The sequence below is a fragment of the Saccopteryx leptura genome, chromosome 2 (assembly GCF_036850995.1).
Source record: "Saccopteryx leptura isolate mSacLep1 chromosome 2, mSacLep1_pri_phased_curated, whole genome shotgun sequence".
In the NCBI taxonomy this organism is placed as follows: Eukaryota; Metazoa; Chordata; class Mammalia; order Chiroptera; family Emballonuridae; genus Saccopteryx; species Saccopteryx leptura.
In genome coordinates, this window is record NC_089504.1 from 178,830,895 (window position 1) to 178,858,805 (window position 27,911).

A 27,911-nucleotide genomic window follows, 5' to 3' on the forward strand; every position below is an offset into this window, starting at 1 on the left:
TTAAAAGATCACTGCTCGGGCATACGGAGGTCAGGGGCTTGAGTCTGAGACTTAGTACGTATCATGTTGAAGATGAGCGGGTGGCAGCGACAAAGCCAAAATCAGAGCTGGAATTTAAGGAGAGAGGTGAGTACTGATCGATCGTATAAATTTTATTCCATCTTCGCGACGTTGTTTCTTCAAAGTCGGGACGTCCCCTCCATAGTGAAATTACTGACGGTCCGAGAGAGAGATGGGAAGAATCCTTAATTTGGGAGAGATGTGACACACCCCGCCTCCATCGGACGACAATGTCACCCCACCCCTGCCCGGAGCGAAGGGGTCCAGCTGCTCTCGGGAGATTTATTCTCTCCAGTTGCTGACCTCAGGCCTCCGCGTTAGGCCTGTCTGGTGCGAGGCGGAGCAGCAAGACACACCCCCCGCGCTGGGAAGCCTGTTGGGCCGTAGCTTAGGTCGCGGCCTCAGCTTTACCACCAGTAGGCCCACTCCCAATCCTGTATCAGAGGTAGCGTTTCAGTGCCAGCATGGCCACGTCGGTAGCCGGGACTCCTGAACCCTATACCGTACAGCCATTCCGCACCCTAGCAGTAGACAGAACCTTCAAGAGCATGACATTGACACAGGCTTTGGGAGAAGAGGTGCCCATGAACAGGGAGAGAGAGATGGATTTTTTTTTCCTTTCCCCAAGAGGTCCCTGGGTCTCTAGAACAAGAGAGCTTCCTGGATCTCCTGTGGGAAGTCATTTGGGGTCTCCAAGGCATATTGCTCTTTTTCTGAGATTGATCCCTGCCTCTTTCCCCCTGTCCTGTCTCCAACTAATCACTGTGTAACCATTGCATCAGGCCAGTCCCGTTTGGCTCTACAGCCCTCTGGCCTGGGGTTCCACTGCTGATGAAAGCCAGTTGAAGGCAAGGGTTCCCTAGGGAGGACAGTCCTGCAGAGAAACACTCCAGGCGATATTGCATTTAGTCCTCAGGGATAGGCAGCTACTACTCTACTTCTGAGCTTCATCCTCCCCTGAATTTATTCATTCATTCCTAAAAAAATATCTAATAAGGACCTACTTCCTGACCAGGCGGTGGCGTAGTGGATGGAGCGTCGGACTGGGATGCCGAGGACCCAGGTTCGAGACCCCGAGGTCACCAGCTTGAGTGCGGGCTCATCTGGTTTGAGCAAAAGCTCACCAGCTTGGACCCAGGGTCGCTGGCTCGAGCAAGGGGTTACTTGGTCTGCTGAAGGCCCTCTGTCAAGGCACATATGAGAAAGCAATCAATGAACAACTAGGGTGTTGCAATGCGCAACGAAAAACTACTGATTGATGCTTCTCGTCTCTCCGTTCCTGTCTGTCCCTGTCTGTCCCTCTCTCTGACTCACTGTCTCTGTAAAAAAACAAAAACAAAAACAAAAAAAAACAATAAATAAAGAACCTACTGTGTGCAGTTGGGTGCTCAGGATACATCCATGAATAAGAGAAGGGGACAAAATCTGTCCTCACAGAGCTTACAGTTTAGTGGGAAGAGCCACATAGTGTACAGGTTAAGTGCCATAGAGAAAACTAACGAATGGAAAGGTAGAAAATGCTTTGTGTGGGGTTTATTGTTTTACTGTGGATGATCAACATGAGATGATCTATTAAATAAAAAACCTAAGAGGTGAGGCAGTAAACCATGCAGGTATGTGGAAGGAAGAGCTATCCAGAAAAAACAGCAAAAACAGAGGTCCTAAGGTGGGAGCATGCATAGTACCTATTTTTTGTGTGTGTGTGACAGAAGCAGAGAGGGACAGACAGGAAGGGAGAGAGGTAAGAAGCATTAATTCTTCGTTGCAGCTCCTTAGTTTCCTTAGCTGTTCATTGATTGCTTTCTAATGTGCCTTGACGGGACTGGGAGGGGAGCTGCAGCAGAGCAAGTGACTCATTGCTCAAGCCAGCGACCTTAGGCTCCAAGCGAGCGACCATGGGGTCATGTGTATGATTCCACGCTCAAATCTGGGAGCCCGCACTCAATCCCGGGACCTAAGGGTCTCGAACCTGGTTCCTCTACATCCCAGTACAATACTCTATCCATTGCACCATCACCTGGTCAGGCACATGCATCGTATCTTTAGGGAACAGAAGGCCATTTGGCTGGACCAGAGTGAACAAGAGGGAGAGTGATCAATGAGAAATCCAGGGCAGAGAAGGAACAGACTGTATGGGGCCTTCTAAGTCAGTTGAAGGATGTTAGCCTTTAAAATGCGTTAAATTAGAAGTCATTGGATGGTTTGTAATAGAGGAGTGACGTGACCTGACTTGTTTTAAAAGGTCCACTCTGGCTGCTATGTTGTTTTTAATAAACTTGGAGGGTGGCAAGAGCAGAAACTGGGAGACCTGTAGTAATCCAAGAGATTGTAACTTGTTAGTAACAATTGAATTGGTGAGTTATTTAGATTCTGGGTTTCTGAAGAATGAGTTAAGAAGTTTTGCTGGTGGTTTGGATTGGATTATGAGATGGGTGTAAGAGGAGAAGAATCATGAAGATAGCAAGATTTTTGACTTAAGCAACTAGAGTTGCCATTTACCAAAATGGGGAAAACTTTGGAAGGGGAAGATTAGGAGTTTGTTTGACATATTAAGTCTGAAATGCCTATCAGACATCCAAAAGGAGATGGCAAGTAAGCAGTTAGATAACAGAGTTTAAAGTCCATACTGGGAATGTATATTTGGAGGATGTCAATATGGGAATGGAATTAGGAAAATGTCACTTGATTTATTCCCTTTCTTGTAGTATAGTCCTTACCCTGCCAGGTTTGAGTCCTGCCTTGAATTTAGAGAAAGCTGAGATTGCCAGGGCTTTCTTATGTAATCAGGACTAAAATGTCAGCAACCAAAAATAAATGAAATTAGGTCCTCCTCTATTCTTGAAAATGGCTACTGGGACTGTAAGTATCCATACTATAACACAAGCAGTAAGGAAGGAACAATAGGCTAGATAAAAATACAAGAACCTGCCTCTCCTCTTTCCAAAATGGCTAACACAGTTGTTTTTTATTCCCACAGTGTTCCAGAAGGAAGTGTATCTTCATACATCACCACACCTGAAAGCAGGTAAACTTAACCAACCCTTTCCCAAAACCAACTCCTAAGAGATACTGCTTATACTCCCTTTATTGGGACTCTTAAGAAGTTATGAAATGCCCAAAGATGAGAGGAGGGTTTGAATCTGAACAGGTTTTTGGTGTCAGATTACGTCTGTCTGCCTGTCCTGCCCCTAACAAAGTTGACCAAACCACTATTCTTACGCATGTCCTAATTCCTAATTGAAAGCTGGCTCTGAGCATGCAGTCAACCCCAACAAAGAAATTGGTTTGTCTTACCACCCTGCCTGCCCATCAAAGTTAGACTAACCCAGAGGACTACCCACACAGGAGAAAGGAGCACAAATGGTGTGGTAATTGCACCTGGAAACAACCAGTGGAGTTCTGCTCAGGGTGGCTTTTACTAGGATCCCATAAGAATATATCCAGGCACTTGCTTCAAGTGCTAGGCAAACTCAAAGAGGGATTATTAATATAGACCAGGGCCTTATGAAGGGCCAGAGAGTAAGTATTTTAGATATGGAGGACCACACAATTTGTCATAACTATTCATCTCCACTGTTACATTAAAGGAGCTATGAAAAATATGTAAATCAATAGACGTGACCATGTTCCAATAAAACTTCACTGCAAAAACAGGCAGCAAGCAAGCTTGCCAAACTGTGGTATAGATTGACTGTTTTGTGGTGCTTGTTCTACCTACCATCCCTGCCACTATCCTGAGTACATCCTTTTCCAGAGCCTGATCCAGCTGCAGCAATGGCAGCAGAGTCTTTGCCTTTCTCCTTTGGTACACTATCCAGCTGGGAACTGGAAGCCTGGTATGAGGACCTTCAGGAGGTGTTGTCCTCAGATAAAAATGGTGGTGCTTATGTCTCACCCGCTGGAAATGAGGAGGTAAGAATGCTATACCTAAAGCTAGAGGGGAATGTTGATCTTCCCTTCTCAACTAATAGTGCTTGCCTTTCCTCATTCCTTTGAAGGAAGAATCAAAAACCTTCACCACTCTTGACCTGGCATCTCTGTCTTGGTTGACTGAAGAGCCAGGACCAGCAGAGGTCACAAGCACCTCCCAAAGCCCTCGCTCTCCAGATTCCATTCAGAGCTCCATGGCTCGGGAGGAAGAAGAGGAAGACCAAGGAATACCCAGGAAACGGAAACATAGTGGTCAGTCTCCGGCCCGAGCTGGAAAGCAACGCATTAAGGATAAAGAACAAGAGAATGAAAGGAAAGTGGCACAGCTAGCTGAAGAGAATGAACGGCTCAAGCAGGAAATCGAGCGCCTGACCAGCGAAGTGGAGGCGACTCGCCGAGCTCTAATTGACCGAATGGTCAGTCTGCACCAATCGTGAACACTTGGGACCATCACTTCCTCCTCAAGCCAGTACCATTCTTTCCGAGAAGTGGCTTCTAACCACCTTCTCACCAGTGTCAGTGATGTGACCTTCAATGCCATACCTATAGCAGGGGGAAAGCTCGGGGTAAACAGGAAAGATTCTCAGCATGTATATAGAGATTATGTATTTATTTATTATTGTCCATGTCCATTAAAGTGATTCTCTATGACCCAAGTTCTCACTTTCACTTTTTCTTCTTGCCTTTAGGGGTTTCAAGGGGTTTCCCCTCAGCTAGAGCCAACTGCTTCTTCAGATCCAAGAGTTTAGCCACCTCTGCAGCAACCTGGTTCTTGTCTGCTTTTTGTGCTTTCAGTTCTCGAACCATGTTGCCCTAAGGGAAGGGGGGGGGGAACAACAGTGAGACAGGAAGGACCTACACAGCGTCCAAATGTTCCAGTCTCCACGCAGGGGTCAGGCTTCAGACCTGCTTTGTCACTTCATCCATCAGCCCTTGTATCTGCTGTGGTCCATCTGTTGTCTCAATCTCTATAACTGCTGCCTTAGAGGACACTTTTGCCTGGAGAACAACAACAAAGTTACCACCTGGTACCACAAATACCCCTTGACCTCAAGTATTATTTACCAACTTGGGGAAAGTGATTACCAAGCCAAGGACTCTTCTAGCTAAGACAAGAAAGAAATACTATAAGCGAGGAAGTAGCAGCATCAAAAGTTGGAAAGAGTAATAAATGAGGGCTAATTAGGTACACTAAGATGATGACAGTAGCTGTTGCTGGGCAAGAGCAAAGTCTAGTTTTCTCACCTGGGCCCCACTGAAGCGTTGCCTCAAACTTTCAATTTGGTCATTTTCCAGTTTTTGGAACAAGGGACTGACCTATAAAAAAAGAATTCCAGAATCATTCACTGATTCATTGATTAGGTTTAAACTCTACCAGACTATACAGAGGGCCTCTCCAACCTCAATCCCTGATATTCAGGAATTCTAAATGTTTTAGAAGAAACGAGTTAACACTGAGCAAATACCTTATGGTTTCAGTAAAGAACCAAGAAAAAGCCCTAGGAATTACTATGAAAATCCCAAGTATTAATAGTATCCAAAACTAAACTATTTAATGATGCTAGGCTGATGCAGAAGTTTAGAGGTGACCTTTATCATCTTGTGTCAAAGGGGAAATGGCTACCCTGTATTCTCACAACTCACTATTAGCATTATGGAGACCAGATGACCATGGTGTTAACTTCAAACATCCACAGTAGATCAGTTTTATGTGCCAGGTACTGGGTTCTGGCACGAAGGACAATTGGGAAATACGGGCTACAGATAATACTGGACTTGTGAGCCAATACCAAGGACCTTCAGGGCGGAGTGGGGAGGGTTTCAGAGAATAGCTGTGAGAGTCTGATACCCAACATACATTCTCTTCTGACCCTCCCCAAAAGCTGCATGGCAAATGTAGGAATTTTAAGAGACTGGCTCTGCCTGACCTGCGGTGGCGCAGTGGATAAAGCGTCAACCTAGAATGTTGAGGTCACCAGTTTGAAACCGCTGGCTTGCCTGGTCAAGGCACATGGGAGCTGATGCTTCCTGCTTACGCCCCCCCCCCCCCCCAGTCTCTCTCTCTCTTTCCCCTCTCTAAAATGAAAAAAAAAAAGGGCTCTTCCGATCCTCAGAGACCTACTGTGCCAATCTGGTGTCCTGCTGGTAAGATACACAGGAAGTCTGTGGGCAGGATACTGGAGGCTGGCGGTGGGACCTGCAGCTGGGCTGCAATGGTAGAGCTAACCGTAGGCATGTAAGGCTGGAGCATGACGGACAGCAAAGCAGCTATGTTCACTGCCAAACCTGTCACTGTCCCTGCCCGCTCCCTAGGGAAAAATGGGATAGTCAGCACCTCCAAGAGGACACAGCCTATATAATAAATACACTTTATCCCTATAGCCAACCCTACCTCCTTACCTACCTGTCAGCCTCACTGCCTTTAATCCGCTTCCAGGGTTCATTCACCTGAATGTACTGATTGCCATGGCGGGAGATGGTAAGGATACTGCGTAAAGCATCCCGGATCCTGGAAAGGCCGGTAAAAGGCCAAGGTGTAAGATGCTGGAAGGGTATAAGGTCCTGGAGGGACCTCTACATGCTAGGACATCACGGAGATGAGAGGGATACAGGTTACTTACCGAACCTTCTCTAGCAGCTGGTGATAGTGCTGGAGTTCCAGGGTGACATGAGCCAACAGGCGCTGATCATCAGAGGTAAGCACCATCTCAGGCACATAACCCCCAAAAAATTTAGACACAAACATCCCAGCTCTTGATAGGAGTAGAGAAGGAGAGGAGAAAGAAAAGTGAAGTTATTTCCCATCCGCCTTATAAAAATTTGATCTGATCTTCATAAGTCAACATTCTCTGGCTCCCTCAAGTTGGAAGGCAAAGCTTAACAAATTCCTTATTCTCTACCCTAAGTATATGACTATGCAAATAACAGACATTTCACATACCTACATCCCTTTAAAAAAAAATTTGAAAAACATCAATTTCTGTACCACTTATGCATTTATTGATTGATTCTTGTATGTGCCCTGACCACGGATCGAACCTGCAACCCCAACCTATTGGGATGATGCTCTAACCAACTGAGCTACCAGCCAGGTGTTAGATATCCTTTGTTTAAAGAAATCTCATAAAGCCTGACCTGTGGTGGCGCAGTGGAAAGAGCGTTGACAGAATGCTGAGGTCGCGCCTGACCAGGCAGTGGCGTAGTGGATAGAGCACTGGACTGGGATGCGGAGGACCCAGGTTCGAGACCCTGAGGTCGCCATCTTGAGCGTGGGCTCATCTGGTTTGGGCAAAGCTCACCAGCTTGGACCCAAGGTCACTGGCTCGAGCAAGGGGTTACTCGGTCTGCTGTAGCCCCACGGTCAAGGCACATATGAGAAAGCAATCAATGAACAACTAAGGTGTCGCAACGAAAAACTGATGATTGATGCTTCTTACCTCTCTCTGTTCCTATCTGTCTGTCCCTATCTATCCCTCTCTCTGACTTTGTCTCTGTATAAAAAAAAAAATGCTGAGGTCGCTAGTTCAAAATCCCAGGCTTGCCCAGTCAGGGCACATACGGGAGGCAACTGCTATGAGTCGATGCTTCCTGTTCCTACCCCCTATTTTTTCTCTCTCCTCTCTCTAAAATCAATACATTTGTTTTTTAAGATTTTATTTATTGATTTTACAAATAGAGGAGAAGGAGGGGTAGAGTGAGAAGTATCAACTCATAGTTGCTTCACTTTAGCTGTTCATTGATTGCTTGTTGTATGTGACCTGACCAGGCAAGCCTAGGGTCTCAAATTGGTGACCTCACCTTCTTCCCAGGCCAATGTTTTATCCACTGCGCCACCCTAAGCCAGGCAAAATCAATACATAAAATTTTAAAGAAAAAATGAAATGAAATAGAATTAAGCAACTGTTCATTTTATTATTACTTTTTAATTGAATTGATCTGAGAGACAAAAACATCAATTTGTTCTTGCATGTGCCCAGACCAGGTCAGAACCGTAACTTTTGCTTGCATATTGGGATGATACTCTAACCAACAGAGGTATCTAGACAGGATGTTTGCTTTATTGCTAAAAAAATCAAACATCAGAAGGATCAAATTGAAATATACATAAATTGCGATCAAGCACTCTAGTATAGAATATCTTAAATGTGGTAAGGACCAAACCTGAAAGGGTAGGTAGCCATGGAGAATATTTCTTTATATCGCAGAATAGCTGACACAGGGACCAAAAATGAAATGTAAGCTAAAGTAACTAACTCCAAAGTACAGCAGAAGTCTCCTACCTCTACACTATAATAAACCCTTTCTTCAGCCAAACTTTTCAATTGTATGCAAGTAAACTTTTTTGCAAGAACAAATTTTTAATTCTACAAAGAACATTAATAAGAAAACAATCTGCAAGACTTTGTGACCTACTTTGCTAAATCATACCTCTACAACCAACTTCCCCCAAGCAACATAGCTTTTTATGTTCCAGGAGTAAGCCCCGATTGATAGAAATCTATTTCCCACAATGTCCTTCCCATTCCTCCCAGCCTCCTGCCCATTCACTAGGCATCTCCATATTCCCATCCCTTCCACTTCATGTGGCAGAGTTAGCCCCACCCCTGCTCATCTGCTAACTGATCCCTCACCAAGTCCCACCTATTGATGAAGTTGCCCAGGTTGTTAAGCAGCTCAGAATTATTCTTCAGTAACATATCTGTCCAGGAGAAGGCACTGTCCTGGCCCTCAGGACGAATGTATAGCAGATAGAAGCGCCAGATGTCAGCTGGTATCCCTGTGTCCTGGGCCATGTCCCCAAATACTCCCACACCCCGGCTCTTAGAGAATTTCCCATCCTCGTAATTCAAATATTCTGGACAGAGAAAGAGAATGAATGAGATCCACCTGCTCAAATCACATCCTTCTCTCACTAACCTACTAACTTTCCTTTCTCCTCTGAATTCAACTATGGTTGTCCAACCTTTTTCCTTGAGTAGCAGTTCTGCAGAGAACTTAGGAGATCCTGTCTCCTCATTCTCACCTTTCCCCCCTTTGCTTCTACAAATTACAGAGTTTTAGCTTCGGACTCGTTTTCTTCAGATTCTTATTTCCTTCCAGGTTGAGTTCTCACGTTCAAATTATTTCCTATCTCATCTCAACTCCTAAGTCAAGACCTACCACCCTTCCAAAATCCTCCAAATATTGCCTCAGCCCTCATTCTCCGGGAATATTCCTACTCCAGTTTTCCAGGGTACCTGTAGCAATGAGATGGCTGACCAAGGTGTAGTTGTCCTCAGCTCCTAGGGCTGAACAAGGAAAGACTAAGCCATGGAAGGGAACATTGTCTTTGGCCATGAACTGATAGAGATTCACCTACAGAATATAGTTGAAAGAGCACCTGAGACCTTCTTCACAGACCTAAGAAAGATCAGATTCCCAACCCTAACCCTGCTACCCCACATGCCTACAGCCCCTATAGACAGGCTAACCAAGAACTGCTTACTTGCTCTGGGTTCTTCCACCACCTCTCCCATTGGTCTGTGTAATTGGCTGTGATGGACAGGTATCCAAAAGTGGCATCGAACCAGACATAGAATACCTGAAAGGTCAAGAGAAAAGACATGACAGAATAAAAAAGGCCCTGGCTGGTTGGCTCAGCGGTAGAGTGTCTGCTCAGCATGTGGAAGTCCCGGGTTCAATTCCCAGCCAGGGCACACAGGAGAAGCGCCCATCTGCTTCTCCACTCTTCCCCCTCTCGTTCCTCTCCTCCCCTCTTGCAGCCCATGCTCCACTGGAGCAAAGTTGGCCCAGGCGCTGAGGATGGCTCCATGGCCTCAGTCTCAGGCACTAGATTGGCTCAGATTGCAGCGGAGCAATGCCCCAGAGGGGCAGAGCATCGCCCCCTGGTGGTCATGCCTAGTGGATCCCGGTAGGGCACATGCGGGAGTCTGTCTGCCTCCCCCGCACCCTGCCTTCTCACTTGTGGGGGGTGGGGAGGACGGGACATTAAAAAAAAAAACCCAAAAAACAAAAATAAAACATTGGGAATACCCTTGACACCCATGTAATTTTATTTACCTATGTAACCCCAATAAATTCATTTTAAAAATTGGGAAAACCTCACCAACTCCAAGTCTCAGACTGTAATAAGACATAGGCAACAGTGTATTCTTCCTAGCCCAGGGTCTCAACCCCAAGGCTGACTAATAAGACATGAGTAAAGCATGGGATGCTTACCTTGTCTTCAAAACCTTCTAAAGGTACAGGGGTTCCCCATTTGAGGTCTCGGGTTATGCAGCGCGGCTTGAGGCCATCCCGAAGCCAAGAACGAATGATGAACCGGGCATTGGGTGTCCAGTCACTGCCAGGCAACGTGTTCCCCAACCACTTCTCAAGTCGGTCTTCCAGCTGAGATGGTAGAGACAGAGGGCTGATTTAGAAAAGTCTCATATGTGGTTTGCACAACGATATATACGTACAACTCTTTTGGAGTAGTCTGGCAATATATTAAAATTAAAAGACTCAGCCCTGGCCGGTTGGCTCAGCGGTAGAGCGTCGGCCTGGCGTGCAGAAGTCCCGGGTTCGATTCCCGGCCAGGGCACACAGGAGAAGCGCCTATCTGCTTCTCCACCCCTCCCCCTTTCCTTCCTCTCTGTCTCTCTCTTCCCCTCCCGCAGCCGAGGCTCCATTGGAGCAAAGTTGGCCCGGGTGCTGAGGATGGCTCTGTGGCCTCTGCCTCAGGCGCTAGAATGGCTCTGGATGCGACAGAGTGACGCCCCAGAGGGGCAGAGCATCGCCCCCTGGTGGGCATGCCAGGTGGATCCCGGTCGGGCGCATGCGGGAGTCAATCTGTCTGACTGCTTCCCCATTTCCAGCTTCAGAAAAATGAAAAAAAAAATTAAAAGACTCATGACTTTGAAGTAGCAATTCCATTTCTAGGAATTTTTTCAATGGAAATATTCACACAAGAGTGTATAAATGTATATATCAAGAAGTGCACTGGGCCTGACCTGTGGTGGGGCCGCAATAATGCGTTGACCTGGCACGCTGAGGTCACTGGTTCAAAACCCTGGGCTTGCCTGGTCAAGGCACATACAGAAAGCAACTACAAGTTGCTACAAGTTGATGCTTCCCTCTCCCCCCACTTTCTCTCTCTCCTTCTCTCTCTCCTATCTCTAAAAATCAATAAATAAAATCTAAAAAAAAATTAAAATAAAAAAAAAGTACACTGTTTGCTTGACCTGTGGTGGCACAATGGATAAGAATGTTGACCTGGAATGCTGAGGTCACCAATTCGAAACCCTGGGCTTGCCCAGTGAAGGCAAATATGAGAAGCCAACTACTGAGTTGATATTTCCCACTCCTATCCCCCTTTCTGTCTCTTTCCTCTCACTCCAAAATCAATAAAAAATAAGATATTTAAAACAATAAATAGAAATTAAAATAAATAAGTGCACTGCTCATCAAAAAAAAGGAAAACTAATTTTCTTGGTTCAGTAACATTCAAAGAAATATGGTAGAGCCTGAATGGTGGTGGTGCAGTGAACACAACATTGACCTAGTATGCTGAGAACCCAGGTTTGAGACCACAAAGTCACTGGCTTAAGTGCGGGCTCATCTGGCTCGAGCACAGGCTCACCAGCTTGAGTGTGGAACACTGGCTTGAACATGGGATCATCGACATGACCCCATGGTTGCTGGCTTGAAGCCCAAAGTCACTGGCTTGAGCCCAAGATTGCTGGCTTGAGCAAGGGGGGTCACTCGCTCAGCTGGAGCCCCTACACCTTATCCCCCAGTCAAGGCACATATGAGAAAGCAATCAGTGAACAACCCGCAATGAAGAATTGATGCTTCTCATCTCTCTCCTTCCTGTCTGTATGTCCCTATCTGTCCCTCTCTGCCTCTCTCTCTTAAAAAAACAAAAAACAGGCCCTGGCCGATTGGCTCAGCGGTAGAGCGTCGGCCTGGCGTGCGGGGGACCCGGGTTCGATTCCCGGCCAGGGCACATAGGAGAAGCCGCCCATTTGCTTCTCCACCCCCCCCCCCTTCCTCTCTGTCTCTCTCTTCCCCTCCCGCAGCCAAGGCTCCATTGGAGCAAAGATGGCCCGGGCGCTGGGGATGGCTCCTTGGCCTCTGCCCCAGGCGCTAGAGTGGCTCTGGTCGTGGCAGAGCGACGCCCCGGAGGGGCAGAGCATCGCCCCCTGGTGGGCAGAGCGTCGCCCCTGGTGGGCGTGCCAGGTGGATCCCGGTCGGGCGCATGCGGGAGTCTGTCTGACTGTCTCTCCCCGTTTCCAACTTCAGAAAAATACAAAAAAAAACAAAAACAAAACCCCCCCCCAAAAAAAAAAAACATAAAAGCAAAACATAAATAAATAAATAAGGGGGCCAGGGGCCCTGACTGATTAGCTCAGTTGGTTAGAGTATCTTCCTAATAATACCAAGATTGTAGGTTCAATTACCTGGTCAGGGCACATACAAGAATCAACTGATGAACACATAAACAAGCAAGTAGAATAACAAATTGATGTTTTTCTCTCTGTTTCCCTTATTCTCTCTAAAATTCAATAAAAATAAATTAAGCCTGGCCTGTGGTGGCACATTGGATAAGGTGTGAATGCTGAGGTCACAGGTTAGAAACCCTGGGCTTGCCCAGTAAAGGCATATATGACAAGTAATGAACTAAAGTGAGGCAATTATGAATTGATACTTCTTACTAAACCCCCCCCCCCATACCTTGGCTCTTCTCTCTGTAAAATCAAGAAAGTAAAATCTTTAAAAAATTAATCAAAGGCACTAGCCATTTGGCATGGCATGTAGAAGTCCCAAATTCAATTCCTGGTCAGGACACATGAGAGAACTGACCATCTGCTTCTCCACCCCTCCCTTTCTCTCTTCTCCTGCAGCCATGGCCCCAATGGTTTGAGCAAGTTGGCCCCGGCCACTGAGGATGGTTCCATGGCTTGCCTCAGGCGCTAATATAGCTCAGTTGCGGAGCAACAGAGCAGCAACCCCAGATGGGCAGAGCATCGCCTGGTAGGGACCTTGTCAGATGGATCCCCATTGGGATGCATGCCATGGTCTGTCTCTCTACCTCTCAATTAAAAAAAAAAAAAAGTTATTTTACATTAATAAAAAGGGCCTCTATTCTTTTTTTCTCCTTTCTTTCTTCTTCTCTTTTTTCTTAGGGCCTACTTTCTTAAACACTGTTAATGTCAAAAGAAAGGCTGGGGAACTGTTTCAGATAAAAGGAAACTAAAGAGATATAAAAACTAAATGCCAATACATGATCCTGAGAGAGTTTCTGTACTAAAGAAAAAGTAATGCTATGAAGGATATTATTGGGATAACTGACAAAATTGGAATATGGGTGACAGATCAGACAAGTATATATATATATATATATATCAACATTAAATTTCTCAAAGTTGTTAACTGTACTGTTATTATGCAAGAATGTTTTTTAATAAACATACATTGAAATATTTAAGAGTAAAGGGAAATAAATAGACAGTCTATCTGCATATGACATTTCTGAATAGACACAAAGGAAAATGAGCAGTAGTAAATACCTCTGGTAAGCAGACATGGGGTATAGTAGGCCTGGACCTTTCACTTTGTGTAATTCGTTTATGTATTTTTGTAATGTATAATTTTTAAATAGAAATTATAAACACTTGAGAGTGATTTGGTAGATCTGTGGCTGAGGCAGAGGCAGTAGAAGAGGCCAGGCAGACAGGTTGTGGGATAGGCCCACTTACCTTAGGCAAGTCCAGAAACAGATGCTGAGAGGATTTCACCACAGGGCACGACCGGCAGACTTTACACTGAGGATTCTATGAAGGGAAATTCAAGAGAAGGGGTGACTCAAGATGGGATAGTCAGGGTCAGGACTGCAGCTCATGAGGAGCTGTCAAGGCCAAGGGAGAGGAACAGAGGCATGAGCTCCTCAATCTGCCATCTAGCTTAGCTTCACACTCATACCTGGCCACCACATCAACAACTTGGACCATCTGTGAACTTAAGAGATTCATGTCTACATAGCATGACATTTGTTACTCAGAGAATAGGCAAAGCATTCTCTGAGCACTACACTATAGCAACTGTGTAAGCCCTGGTTGGTTAGCGTTGTCCTAAACACCAAGGTTGCGGGGTTGATCCCGTCAGGGCACACATGGGAAACAACCAATGAATGCACAACTAAGTGGAACCACAAAGTCACTGGCTTAAGTGCGGGCTCATCTGGCTCAAGCACAGGCTCACCAGCTTGAGTGCGGGATCACTGGCTTGAACGTGGGATCATCGACATGACATGGTTGCTGGCTTGAAGCCCAAAGTCGCTGGCTTGAGCCCAAGATCACTGGCTTGAGCATGCCTCTCTCTCCCCTCTCCCTCCCTCTCTCTATCTAGAAAATAATAAACATTTCTTTTAAAGATTTTATGTATTGATTTAGGGAGAGAAGAGAAAGAGAGAGAAACACGGGGGTGGGGGGGAATAGGAAGCATCAACTTGTAGCAGTTTTTTCTCCTATGTGCCTTGACCAGGCAAGGCCAATTTCTAACCGGCAGTCTCAGCATTCCAGGTTGACGTTCTATCCATGGCACCACCATAGGCCAGGCAATGAAATTTTATATAAAGTTATATGCAGCTGTGTGAGGGGAGGCAGGAATGACAAAAGAGAAAACACACAGCTCCTCACCTGAAGAAGTTCCAATCAGGTTAGGGAAAGAGGGCTTGCATGGGAAACAAGTATAGGCCTACACAAAACAAAATGTGACAAAATACTTATTTTCATGGTAAAAATTGACTATACAAACCCAGAAGGGAAAAGTGATAACTAAAGGAGTAAACAACTAGGTGGGACTAACTATAAAAGCTTCCAAGTGAATTTTGATCTGGGTTTCTTTTTTTAATAATTTTTTTTTAATTGATCTGAGAGAGAGAAAGGAGGGGAGAGAGAAAAAGACAGGAATATTGACGATTTGTTGTTCCTATATGTGCCTTCACCGGAGATTGAACCAGCAACCTCTGTGCTTCAAAATGACGCTCTAACCAACCGATCTATCCAGCCAGGGAGATCTAGATGAGAAATTATAATTCTCTCAAGACCTCTCTCCTGAACTCCACATTCCTATATCCAACTGCCTACCTAATATCTCCTTGGGTGTCTAAGAGGCATCTCAAGTTATTTTGTTTTTCTGACAGAGACAAACAGAGAGGGGGACAGACAGGAAGGGAGAGAGATGAGAAGCATCAATTCTTCATTGCAGCTCCTTAGTTGTTCGTTGATTGCTCTCTCACATGTGCCTTGACTGAGGGCTACAACAGAGTGAGTGACCCCTTGCTCAAGCCAGCGACTTTGGGGTCATGTCTATGATCCTACGCTCAAGCCAGTGACCCTGTGCTCAAGCTGGTGAGCCCATGCTAAAGCTAGTTGAGCCTGCACTCAAGCTGGGGATCTTGGGGTTTTGAACCCGGGTCCACACGTCCCAACGTCCCAGTCCGACACTCTATCCACTGCACCACCACCTAGTCAGGTGAGGCAGCTCAAATTTAACAAACCCACAATCCACCAGAAAGCCTGTTCTTTATCAATCACGCCATGTTCGAAGATGGTTCTACCATCTTCCCAAGCTGCTCAAGCCAAAAACTTCCGAGTCATCATTTTCCGGATTCTCCCCTCATCCTGAATTCCAGTCTATCCAATTCTAGAGTGTGCCTCCACGACATACCTCGAGTCCTTTTTCTCCCCCCATTTCTACTGCTGTTAACCTAGTCCAAGCCAACATCATCCCATTTCAGAGCTACTGCTCTAACCTTCAGACAGGTCTCCCCATTTTCATGCTTCTCTCCCGTCCATTTTCCACAGAGCAGCTTACCATCCAACTTCCACAGTGGCTTACTAGGCCATGGTGATGTGACCTCATCTCAATCTACCCTCCCTCTCACGCAGTATGCTACAATTACATTGGCCTTTTCAATTCAGCCTTTTTAGCTCACTGCTGCATTGAGCCTTTGCATTTCCTTGTCCTTTGGCTTGGAACACTCCCCCCCCCCTTTTTTAAGTGAGAAGAGGGGAGATAGTGAGACAGACTCCCACATGCGCCCCAACTGGGATCCAGCCAGCAACCTGTCTGGGGCCAACGCTCAAATTAACTGAGCTATTTTTAGCGTCTAAGCCTAATGCTCAGACTAATGAGCCATCCTCAGTGCCCAGGGCCGAAGCTCGAACGAATCAAGCCACTAGCTGTGGGAGGAAACGAGGGAGAGAAGAAGGAGATGGAGGGGGAAAGAAGCAGATGGTTGCTTCTCCTGCGTGCCTTGACTGGGAATTGAACTCGGGATGTACATACAGTGGGCCAACACTCTGTCCACTGAGCCAGCCGGCCAGGGCCTAGCTTAAAACACTCTTAACTGGTTTGCTCCTTCTCATTCTTCAGCTGAACTCTACAGTTCAAATGTTACCTCCTTTGAGATGCCTTCCCTAATCACCTACCTTAAATCTTCCCCCAGAAATCACTGTCTACCACATATACCTGGTAGTTTATTCTGTAATTATATATATATATTTTTTTTTTTTTGTATTTTTCTTTAGTTGGAAACAGGGAGGCAGTCAGACAAACTCCCACATGAGCCCAACCAGGATCCACCCGGCATGTCCACCAGGGGGCAATGCTCCACCCATCTGGGGCATTGCTCTGTTGCGACCAGAACCATTCTAGCGCCTGAGGAAGAGGCCACAGAGCCATCCTCAGCACCCGGGCTATCTTTGCTCCAATGGAGCCTTGGCTGCGGGAGGGGAAGAGAGAGACAGAGAGGAAGGAGAGGGGGAGAGGTGGAGAAGCAGATGGGTACTTCTCCTGTGTGCCCTGGCCGGGAATCGAACCCGGGACTCCCGCAAGCCAGGCCGATGCTCTACCACTGAGCCAACCTGCCAGGGCCTCTGTAATTATATTCTTGTCTTTAGTCTCCTCTCCACACTAAATAAAAGTCTTTCATATTCACTGCTACATCCTTAGCACCTAGAACTGTGACTACCCTATTTGTTAAGAACTCAAAAAAATTTGAATGAAAAAAGTAACAAATGAGTAAATATGGAGAAAAAGAGGAAAGGGTATTTATGGAGAGAAGGAACTAAAGCAAATCAGGTGGTCTGAAGCAGAAGCAAAAGTAGGGAAGTATAAACTCAATTTCTTAGCACAATGCTAAGCACATAGTAAATGTTTATCTAGTATTTATCCAATGAGCTGAATAATGAGTTGCTGAGATGGAGTAGAAATAACTAATGGTGAAAGATCCTAAATGCTAAAATAGAAATCTTGAATGGGACAAGACTGAGAGTCCCATAAGAATAGAAACTTCCCTAGCCAGCTGGCTCAGAGGTAGAGCACCAGCCCAATGTATAGATGTCCTGGGTTCAATTCCCGGTCAGGGCACACAGGAGAAGCACCCATCTGCTTCTCCACCCCTCCACATTCTCATTCTCATTCTCTCTCTCTCTCTCTCTTCCCCTCCTGCAGCCAAAGCTTAATCAGAGTGAGTTGGCCCAGGTGCTGAGGCTCCATAGCCTCTGCCTCAGGTGCTAAAAAATGGCTCTGGTTGCAACAGAGCAAGGGCCCCAGATGGGCAGAGCATCACTGCCTAGTGGGCTTGCCAGGTGGATCCCAGTCACAGCGCATGCGGGAGCCTGTCTCTGCCTCCCCTCTTCTCACTGAATTAAAAAAAAAAAAATACAGACTGTCACCCTGGACAAGTGGCTCAGTAGATAAGAGTGTTGTCCTGCTACCGAGGTCACGGGTTCAATCCCCAGTGAGGACACATACAAGAGGCAACCAATGAGTGCACAACTAAGTGGAACAATGACTCTCTCTCTGCCTCTTCCCCAACCTCTGTCTCTCCCCCTTCCTCTTCTCTCTCTGAAATGAAAGGAAAACTTTAAGTAAAAGAATAGAGATTGTTTCCTTTTGGGCTCCCATGAGACCCTCCTCTCACCTTGAGCTCAATAGCATTGATAAGCTTGCCACATTTGTCACACTGGTCACCACGGGCCTCCTCATAGCCACAGAAGGGACACACACCCTCCACAAAGCGGTCAGCCAGGAAGCGGGCACAACGCTCACATCGCAGTTGCTCCACTGTATCTTGTAGCACAAAACCTCGGTTCCACAACCTCTGGAAAATGTCCTGGGTGATCCTGGTAAAGTGAGAAAGGGACAGGGGAGGAACAGGTTAGAGAAGTCAGAGAAAGTAGTGCACCCCTCCCTCCTGCTACTCCACCTAGGATCTAAACTCATTTAGTCCAAATGCCAAAGAAATCAGGGAGAAGGGGTCCCAAAACAAAGGCCTTCTCGTCATCTTTAGGGAGGTTTTTTTTTGTTTGTTTTTAATTTTTTTACAGGGACAGAGAGGAAGTCAGATAGAGGGATAGATAGGGACAGACAGACGGGAACGGAGAGAGATGAGAAGCATCAATCATCAGTTTTTCATTGCGACACCGTAGTTGTTCATTGATTGCTTTCTCATATGTGCCATGACCACGGGCCTTCAGCAGACCGAGTAACTTCCGCTCGAGCCAGTGACCTTGGGTCCAAGCTAGTGAGCTTCTTTGCTCAAGCCAGATGAGCCCACACTCAAGCTGGCTATCCTAGGGTCTCAAACCTGGGTCCTTCCGCATCCCAGTACAATGCTCTATCCACTGCGCCACCGCCTGGTCAGGCCATCTTTAGGGAGTTTGACTAAATGATCCAGAACCCCACACATATTCCCCAGCTCTTCATACAATCTCTTCCCTCGACTCTTTAGAATTTGTCTTTATCTCCTCTGTATTCTTCAGTTCTTATCCAAAAGGATAAGACTATGCTGTTTTTAGTTTTACTATGTCCTAAAAATTAAAATTATATCAGTTCAATTATTAACCACACAGTACAATTAGCTGACTATTAGCTATCTATTACGTACAGGTTTTATAAGGATGAATATCCGGCAAAGAAGAGCGAGCAGATTTGCTGTAAACACCTATAGGAGTGGGAGGGAATGTCCTCAGACTCTGAGGCAGCAAGGGAAGAAAAAGGATGTGGTAGAGGGAAGGCATACTTCCCATAAGCCTATGTCCTGTCTCTTCCCTCCTCAGCTGCTCCTTAGCCCCTGGTCAGACTCCTGGGCACACTGAATCTCCTTAATAATGCTTGGGATACATTTCAGGGCAATACTTATATCCTAAGTTTAGGAGGAGTGCCTAGACAACCATCTTGGTTCCTATGTCTGCAGGACATTCTCAAGGCCCTCAAGCCCCAGCCTTCAACCTCCACTGCTGCCTGATTCTAGAGAAAACCTACTTGGTCTGCTGTGGAGTGGTAGTACGACCAAACACATCAAACGAGATATTAAACCAGCTGTAAACATCAGCATGGATGACATGGTACTTGTCGCAGATCTCCTGGGGGGTGAGACCCTCCTCCATAGCCTTGGTCTCTGTCGCTGTACCATACTCATCTGTCCCACACAGATAGAGGGTGTTCCACTGGCGGAGGCGGGAGTACCTGGGAGAGAATACGCTGATCTTCGGGATGAGCCTCTCCCTATGTCCCCAGGACCCCCCAGTCTCCACCCGAGGCATCCTGTTCCATGGGGCCCACTGCTCCCTCAGCTCTCTCCCACAGCAGTTAGCTCCACCTGGCAAAGACATCAGCACTAAGCACGCAACCAATGATGTTTCCAAGGTGGGGGACGTTGTTGACATAAGGAAGGGCACTGGTGATGAGCACATTCCTTTCCCCAGCCACAGGCAACCTGGTAAGGAAGGAAGAGAACAATCCATGAGATAGATGCAAGGGTCAAGAAGGACCAAAAGTATACCAGTTACCCAGACACAGATGTAGTCTACTGTTATGGTCATATATATCTGAAGTCTGTCCTCAAATGAACCCACGGGACCACAACCTCCTCCAAAAGTCCTATATCCCCTACAGAAGTGAGTACAGGACCCTGCTCACAACAAACAAGCCTTATAAACTGCTCTTAAAGAGCTGCATCCCAACACTGACCTCTGGCTCACTTTACTCTTGTGACTGCTTCTTTTCTATAAGCTCATTCTCAGGCTCCAACTTTCTGGGTATTGACAAAATTCTGCTGAGGCTGTGCCCAATCACCATCACTTACTACTCCCAAACTCCTATGCCACCCAAGAACTTTTCCAGTGCTGACCTCTTCTCTTCTTTCCAGATGCTGTTAACATGACCTCTGGTCACTGAGAGCCTTGTAACTCACCATGCCCAATTCCCTTCTCTCTAACCCATGTCGGTCATTTCTTTGTGGCCTAACTCAAACCAGCAGCCACCAGCTACTCCCTTCATAACCATCTCTCCTCCCCACTTTTCCAGGATCATTCCTGGTCATCTCACTCTATCTGCTGTCTGAAGCCACTCAATCCACTATTCTCGTTAGGATTCATCATCATCGACAGCTCAGCTGCACACCTCATGTGTCCTCCCACTCCTTAGCATTGACAACAAGGCCCTTTTTATCATTTCAATTATTCTCAACCTATAATCACTGGACACTGAAAGCAGGCTTTGAAATCAGCTCCATCAAGGGAGCCTTCCTTCACTGATGACTGGCATTCTACCCGGTCATCCCTGTGTCCCAAGCCCCTAAACACTTGGTAGCACACTGTTACTTCTGTGGTACCCTGTGACTTCTCCCTCATTATGAGGGTGCTACTGTGGCAGACAGACAGGCGTGCCCAGGGTTCTGCCCTCTAGGGGGTACAGTCTATTACATAACTGTTGACTGGAATCAGTGCCACAAGACGTAACGTGCCAAAGGAGTTCAAAGGAAGGCAAGCACACACTCCAGCCTAAGATTAAAAGAAAACTTCAGAGACAGAACTACTTGAGTTGAGCCCCCAAATGGGTAGGAAATTGCCTGATAAGGCACTAAGGATGTCTTTTAGTCAGAAGGAAAAGCACAGAAGACAGGTTTGGCTATAATTTTGGGTTTTTTTTTTTTAAGATTTTATTCATTTTTTTGGGGGGGGGGGGAGAAATGGGGAAGGAGCAGGAAGCATCAACTCCCCTATGGACCTTGACCAGACAAGCCCAGGGTTTTGAACTGGCGACCTCATTATTCCAGGTCGACACTTTATCCACTGCGCCCCCACAGGCGCTCTAGAGTTTTTAACGCCAATTTTTTCCTCTACATATGCAATTAAATGTGTTAACCTGTATAAGCACCTGAAAAAGTCTTTCTCCTGTTATTACTTCCAAAGTGCTCAGTACTAATCTGAATCCACTGTACTGAAGATTACTCAAAATAAGCAAATGTACAAAGAATGGACTTTCATCAGTAATTTATTCAAATTTTACCAGTATCTACTGAACACTTAGCTCTATGTTAGAAACTAGGCCACATAAAAGTAAAGTGAGCCTCTAACTTCAATATGCTGACAGATTCATTACAGGACACAGTTATGAGAAAGAGATAATCACAATATATTTTGACAATGGGAGTTGCCAAAAAATAAAGCACTCAAGCTCTAGGAAAGGAAATGATAAAATTAGTCTCTCAAGGAATGATTGTACACCAATTAGGTAAGATACAGACATTCCAGGAAGAAGGAACAGCATGTGCAAAGACACCAAGGTGAGAGTACAGTATGGTATTGGCCTGCCTTCCTCTTCCTCTCAAAACTCACCTTGACCCATCTGCCGGACTGTCTAGCCTCCAGCCAATGGCCTTTTAGCAATTCCTTAGGAGCTAACTGTTTTGCTCCTTAGGCCACTTTGCACATGGTATTTCCTCTGAGACACCCTCTCCCTAGCCTTACCTGTCTAGTTAACTCCTATTTATCTTGAAATTCTTAGTTCAAATGTCAATTTTTTTTACAAAGGCCTATAAGTTAATCTCCCGTAATATTTATCATCATGGCATCCTGTTCTTTTCCTTCATAGCACTTATTAAAACTTGTAATTATACATTGGTGTTTTAAAAATACCTTTTATTTATTTTTTCTGTTTTTTAAAAATTTTTTTAAATTTATTTTATTTATTTTTTTTACAGAGACAGAGAGTGAGTCAGAGAGAGGGATAGACAGGGACAGACAGACAGGAACGGAGAGAGATGAGAAGCATCAATCATTAGTTTTTCATTGCACGTTGCAACACCTTAGTTGTTCATTGATTGCTTTCTCATATGTGCCTTGACCGCGGGCCTTCAGCAGACCGAGTAACCCCTTGCTGGAGCCAGCGACCTTGGGTTCAAGCTGGTGACCTCGGGGTCTCGAACCTGGGTCTTCCGCATCCCAGTCCAACGCTCTATCCACCGCCTGGTCAGGTGTATTTTTTCTGTTTTTTTAAAGATTTTATTCATTTTAGGGAGGGAGGAGCAGGAAGATCAACTCCCATATGTGCCTTGACCAGGCAAGCCCAGGGTTTCGAACCGGTGATCTCAGTGTTCCAGGTCGACGCTTTATCCACTGCGCCACCACAGGTCAGATTAAAATACTTGTCTACTTTTCTAGACTCAAAGTTCCACGAGAGCAGAGCTCGTGTCTGTTTTGTTCCCTTCTGTAGATCCAGCACACAGGGCCTAGCAAGGGGTGGACACTCAAAACTTTATCGAATGACAACTTCAAACTACAAATATTTTATTTTGATGAAAAAAAATCTGCATATGTGTATATTGTCTTAGTGCAGAAGAGTGGCAAAATATGAAGCCTCATGCAAGAGCCAGATCTTGAAAGACTTGTGTTATAGAACTCAACAAAGGATGGTGAGGGAGAGTGAGAAAACATGTACAGTTTTAAGTAGTCATTCTGGTGGTAGTGTTAAATATGGGGTGGCAGGGAAAGAGAAGGTAAGGTATGGTGAGGCATGATGTAAGGGAGTAGCTGTGAGAAGAAGGGATGGATTCAAGGACTACGTAGGAGTTAGAATCAATGACTTGGCAATGGAATAAATGATACAAGAGGATGGGATGAGGAAATAATACAGATGACACCAAGATTTCAACTTGGATTTTTAGGTGAAAGATGGGGGGGGGGGAGTCATTTGCTAAAGTAAATGAATGAAGGAGAGAGAGAGAAGGCCTGGCCAAGTGGCAAAATGGATAGAGCATTGTCCCAACATGCTAAGGTCACAGGTTTGATCCCCAGTCACGGCACATACGAGAGGCAACCAATGAGTGCACAACTAAGTAAAACAACAAGGTGATGCTTCTCTCTCTCTCTTTACTCCTATTGTTCTCTCAAATAAAAAAAAAATTAAAGAAAAAAAAGAAGAAAAGCTGACAGGGAAGATAATTCATTTGCTTTTGGACATGCTGAGTTTGCAATTCCTGTGGAGGTAGAAGATTCCAGGAAATAGTCTGATAAATATGTCTGGAGCTCACAGTAGATATCTGGACTTGAAAAACAAACTTAGGCCCTGGCCGGTTGGCTCAGTGGTAGAGCGTTGGCCTGGCATGCAGGAGTCCTGGGTTCGATTCCCGGCCAGGGCACACAGGAGAAGTGCCCATCTGCTTCTCCACCCCTCCCCCTCTCCTTCCTCTCTGTCTCTCTCTTCCCCTCCCGCAGCCAAGGCTCCATTGGAGCAAAGATGGCCCAAGCGCTGGGGATGGCTCCTTGGCCTCTGCCCCAGGCGCTAGAGTGGCTCTGGTCACAACAGAGCGATGCCCCGGAGGGGCAGAGCGTCGCCCCCTGGTAGGCCTGCCGGGTGGATCCCGGTCAGGCGCATGCGGGAGTCTGTCTGACTGTCTCTCCACGTTTCCAGCTTCAGAAAAATACAAAAAAAAAAAAAAGAAAAACAAACTTAGGTGCTATCTCAGTAGATAAAGAATAATTGAAATATGGTTACTGATGGGACTGATGAACAGAGTGTCTAAAATTATATGCCAAGAGAAAATAAAATTTTCAAAAAAAACGGAGGGGGTGATAATAAAAAGGAGAGAATGGAAAATTAAAGAAGTCAGCAGCAAAGGGGATCTGGCAAGCAGGTGTTGATTTTATCACCAACTTCCACTTAAGAAACTGAGCCCCGTGGTGGCACAGTGGATAAAGCGTCGACCTGGAATGCTGAGGTTGCCGGTTCAAAACCCTGGGCCTGCCCAGTCAAGGCATATATGGGAGTTGATGCTTCCTGCTCCTCCCCCCTTTCTTTCTCTCTCTCTCTCTCTCTCTCTCTCTCTTCTCTAAAATGAATAAATAAAAATAAAAATAAATTTAAAAAAAAAAAGAAACTGAGCCCCACTCCTCTGTGCCTACTTACACTGGCTTCTGCTTTGGCCGCAGGGGAGGCAAGCTTCCTAGGCCCTTCTCCCAAGCAGTCATAGCCATGGCAATCTCCTGCTCAGATAGGGTGGCTGGCTCCTCCTCCTATGAAGAGTGGATAGAATACCTCAACAGGTAAGAAGGGCCCGCAGAGTAAAGAACCTCTCTCCAACAAGTGTAAAAGTTAGTGGCCATGCTCCAAGCCACCCTCCCCCAGCACTGAGGTTCTGTGGGGACCCCTCTACTCTGTTCCAAACCTCAGGCTCATTGCTGACAGCCCTCCCTTCAAGGAAGCTGGGCTGGGGCTGCTTCTGGAGGTAGGGGCGTAGGGCCAGGATACCCTGCTGCTTCAACACAGTCTCTGCAGCTTGCTGGCATGGCTCCAGAGAACTCAGCGTCTGGAACCAGATGTAAAGGGCACCCAGCTCCTCTGTGGACATGGGAGAAAAGAAGGAATCAATAAGACCAGGAATGGCCAGGCATGAGTAGATCTCCTCTTCTTCGTGAAGTTTCTTCAGCTGCCTTCACCAGTTCCCTTTACTGCCTTTCCACTAGAGCTGCCATGTCAAGATATATCTCATAGTGGTACCCATTATACTACCCATTCTGTAATCCCTACACCAAACTCCTGGAGTTGGGGCTGAGAGTAAAGTGATAATGCACATTGCTCACCAGGGAGGTAGGCTGGGTCTTGGAGTAATGGATACAGTGCTCCCCACAAAACAATGTCAGCTACAGATTCTGTTTCCTTTGTTGGGGAAAGAAAAAGGTACATAGGTAAGACACTCACTTTCTTCCCAATAGTAACAAAAATATCTAACATTTCCTAAATACTTTCTACATGTTGAGAACTATAAGCATTTAAAATTATCTCAATCCTCATAACAACCCAATGAAGTGGGTACCAATATTACCCATTTCAAAGATGAGGCCCTGTCTGGTTGGCTCAGTGGTAGAGCATCAACCTGGCGTGTGGATGTCCAGTCACAGCACACAGGAGAAATGACCATCTGCTTCTCCTCCCCTCTTCCTCCCCTTCTCTCTCCTTCTCCCTCCCTCTCCCGCAGCCATGGCTTGATTGATTTGAGCATGTTGATTGATTCCAGCAGGTGGACCCCAGGTGCTAAGGATGGCTCCCTGGAGCCTCTGCCTCAAGCGCTAAAAATAGCTCAGTTGTGAGCATCAGCCCCAGACGCAGGCTACTGGATGGATCTTGGTTGGGGCGCATGTGGGAATCTGTCTTTCTTCCTTCCTTTCACTTAAAAAAAAATTAAAAAGATGAAAAAAATTGAGAATTAGAAAGTTTAAATTTTTTTCAAGGTTACACTGCTAGAAGGTGGCAGTGTTGGGGTTTGACGATTCTGAATATTCTCTTCCTTAATTCTTATACAGCCTTCCCCAATCCCCATCTCAAGGCCCAACTTACACCAGCCAGGAAAGGACAGCTCCGATGACTCAAGCTGTGGTCAATGTGAGTTAGGGCTCTCTGGACTGGACCAAGAACATCTTCCCCCTTCTTGCCTTGGACCGCTAAGTAGTACAGGGCAGCAGACAAAGCTGGCTAAAACGCAGGGGGCACAAGTCAGGATGATTATGCAAAGCAAGGGCCTGCCTGCCATCCCCCATGTCTCGGTCCCACCTGCAGTTCTGTTGCTTCCCATTCCAGCCACTGGTTAGTGAGGTCATCTTGCTCCCAGCCAGATAACAGAAAGAAGTATCTGCCAGAGAGAGAGCAACGAAAGGTAGAATTAAAGGGGCCATTAGTCTAGACCAGGGGTAGTCAACCTTTTTATACCTACCGCCCACTAATGTATCTCTATTAGTAGTAAAATTTTCTAACCACCCACGGGTTCCACAGTAATGGTGATTTATAAAGTAGGGAAGTAACTTTACTTTATAAAATTTATAAAGCAGAGTTACAGCAAGTTAAAGCATATAATAACAATTACTTACCAAGTACTTTATGTTGGATTTTCACTAAGTTTGGCAGAATAAATCTTTATAAAACAACTTACTATAGTTAAATCTATCTTTTCATTTATACTTTGGTTGCTCTGCTACAGCCCACCATGAAAGCTGGAACATCCACTAGTGGGCAGTAGGGACTACCACTGGTCTAGCCTATTCTCACCCCACGGTGAAAGAGTGATTGTACACAAGGCCACAGAGAAGACAGTAAGCCCTGATTTGATTCAACCACCTCCCTGCATCAAGGACCAATACTGACCGGCAGATTGCACTAGTGGAGAAGAGGTAGTTGCCACTATCCAGTTGCAAGACAGGGACCTTAGGCTGGGTCAGGAACGGGACCACACACTCTGATGTCGAAGACAAAAAATGGGTGAAAAACAGGAAAAAGAAATATTTTGTCATCTTAGGACAACTTCGTATTGCTCAGGGAAAAAGAGAAGATAATGGGTAGTTTCAACCCAATGATTCCAAGATAGGACCACTGAAACAGGGTCGGTCCAGAATGAGCTAAGGAAATCAGCAGTTATTCAGCTGAGACTACCAGCTGGAAACAAAGGATGGGGATTGTAGAGAGGAGGTGATGGTATTGGGACAATGCTGCAGCCAAGAACTGGGACAATTAGGAGTAACTAGGATATCCGAGAATGATCTGAGAAAACAATGGAAGCCCAAAATTAAGAGAACTGGTAAGAATGGCAGAGAATGGCTTAAGAGTCCACCCCAGCAGTTGGGTGAGAATTGAGAACAGGTAAATCAAAGAGTGGTGGGTGTGTGTGTGTGTGTGTGTGTGTGTGTGGTAGGAGAGCAGATTCCTAGGAACGAAAAGGTGCCTGGGGGTTGTAATGCAAGTGACTCTTGTATGTGTGTGGGGGTGGGGTGGCGGGTGAGGACATGGGGGGTGTCTGGTAGGTGTGAGAGAAAGTTGGAAAAGGGAGAGAAATTCATTAGGGTGAGTTAGGGTTCTAAAAGATGAAAGCGGGGAGGCTAGAAATGAAGGAAGGGTAATCTAAGAGTAACTAAGGGAAATGATAGATGAAAGATGTGGCTGGGAAGGAAGAGGGAATGGGATGACCCAGGACAATGGGTCAGGAGGTTGAGGGGAGTGAGTGGTAGGAGCTGAGGTTTGGCGAAGAAAACTGCGGTCTGGGAGTCAGGCCTGTTTCGGTCCCGCCCCTCTCATCCACCACCCAGCAGCACCAGCCCGACTACCTTCGGGGCCTACAGAGCTGATGAGAAGCTCCACTCTGCCCTGGGCCCGCCCAGCCGCGGCCAGCACAGCCAGAGTCCCCGGGGCGCCCTCGCTCACGAACAGTTTCATTCCGCCGGGGATCCCACGCTGATGCAACTGGAACCCGCCTCCCGCCTGTGGGCTGACAGAGCATCTCGAGGCACGCCGGGAAATGGAGTTCTGAAGTAGGCCATTCCGCGAGCACCGCTCGGGAAAGTACACGGTTTCTCCCATCATGCAACAGTAGGAAACCGGAAGAGAGTATCATAGAGGTGAAGAGACTGCCGTTGCAGAGCTAAGAGCGGCATTCTTTTGGAGGGCGGGCCGGAGGAGTTGTTTACGCTTAGGGGCGGGAACATTTTCATCCTGTAAGCCGGGGGAGGGCGGTGACGGACACCTAGGTCTACAATCAATCGTCTTGCTGCGGTTTCTTGATAGCGGCTTCTTACAATGGCTGTCTCTTCAAGTTAATAAGAATG

The 27,911-nt window shown here is 46.2% G+C and overlaps 3 protein-coding genes across 3 annotated transcripts; 2 read left to right on the forward strand and 1 right to left on the reverse strand.

Annotated features, from left to right (window-relative positions):
• The first annotated feature begins 63 nt into the window (after positions 1 to 63).
• On the forward strand, positions 64 to 3,973 carry LOC136395153 (DDIT3 upstream open reading frame protein). The gene is made up of 3 exons (XM_066369386.1): positions 64 to 126; positions 3,038 to 3,085; positions 3,815 to 3,973. Exons 1-2 carry the CDS (start codon positions 64 to 66, stop codon positions 3,077 to 3,079), a joined length of 105 nt encoding a protein of 34 aa, XP_066225483.1. The 3' UTR covers positions 3,080 to 3,085; positions 3,815 to 3,973.
• On the forward strand, positions 3,835 to 4,641 carry DDIT3 (DNA damage inducible transcript 3). The gene is made up of 2 exons (XM_066369385.1): positions 3,835 to 3,972; positions 4,059 to 4,641. Exons 1-2 carry the CDS (start codon positions 3,835 to 3,837, stop codon positions 4,425 to 4,427), a joined length of 507 nt encoding a protein of 168 aa, XP_066225482.1. The 3' UTR covers positions 4,428 to 4,641.
• MARS1 (methionyl-tRNA synthetase 1) lies at positions 4,586 to 27,631 on the reverse strand. Its single transcript, XM_066369383.1, has 21 exons — positions 27,414 to 27,631; positions 26,461 to 26,551; positions 25,873 to 25,951; positions 25,660 to 25,794; positions 24,906 to 24,981; positions 24,491 to 24,663; positions 24,232 to 24,338; positions 19,643 to 19,759; positions 19,306 to 19,509; positions 17,963 to 18,164; positions 13,731 to 13,805; positions 10,210 to 10,380; positions 9,476 to 9,571; positions 9,228 to 9,345; positions 8,632 to 8,845; positions 6,612 to 6,743; positions 6,395 to 6,499; positions 6,113 to 6,299; positions 5,236 to 5,307; positions 4,897 to 4,989; positions 4,586 to 4,803 (listed from the first exon to the last, which is right to left on the reverse strand). Exons 1-21 carry the CDS (start codon positions 27,520 to 27,522, stop codon positions 4,657 to 4,659), a joined length of 2,703 nt encoding a protein of 900 aa, XP_066225480.1. The 5' UTR covers positions 27,523 to 27,631; the 3' UTR covers positions 4,586 to 4,656.
• Between the last annotated feature and the right edge of the window lie 280 nt (positions 27,632 to 27,911).

Bases quoted from the DNA above. Each gene is read 5' to 3' on its own strand.
- MARS1 (XM_066369383.1), bottom strand. From the start codon at position 27,522: ATGAAACTGTTCGTGAGCGAGGGCGCCCCGGGGACTCTGGCTGTGCTG. The intron at 10,381-13,730 runs GTAAGTGGGCCT...CTACCATCTCAG, and splicing joins TGTTTCTGGACTTGCCTAAG to CTGGAAGACCGACTTGAGAA. The intron at 8,846-9,227 runs GTACCCTGGAAA...TTCTCTGTCCAG, and splicing joins CAGCCATCTCATTGCTACAG to AATATTTGAATTACGAGGAT.
- DDIT3 (XM_066369385.1), top strand. From the start codon at position 3,835: ATGGCAGCAGAGTCTTTGCCTTTCTCCTTTGGTACACTATCCAGCTGG. The intron at 3,973-4,058 runs GTAAGAATGCTA...ATTCCTTTGAAG, and splicing joins CACCCGCTGGAAATGAGGAG to GAAGAATCAAAAACCTTCAC.
- LOC136395153 (XM_066369386.1), top strand. From the start codon at position 64: ATGTTGAAGATGAGCGGGTGGCAGCGACAAAGCCAAAATCAGAGCTGG. The intron at 127-3,037 runs GTGAGTACTGAT...TTATTCCCACAG, and splicing joins GCTGGAATTTAAGGAGAGAG to TGTTCCAGAAGGAAGTGTAT.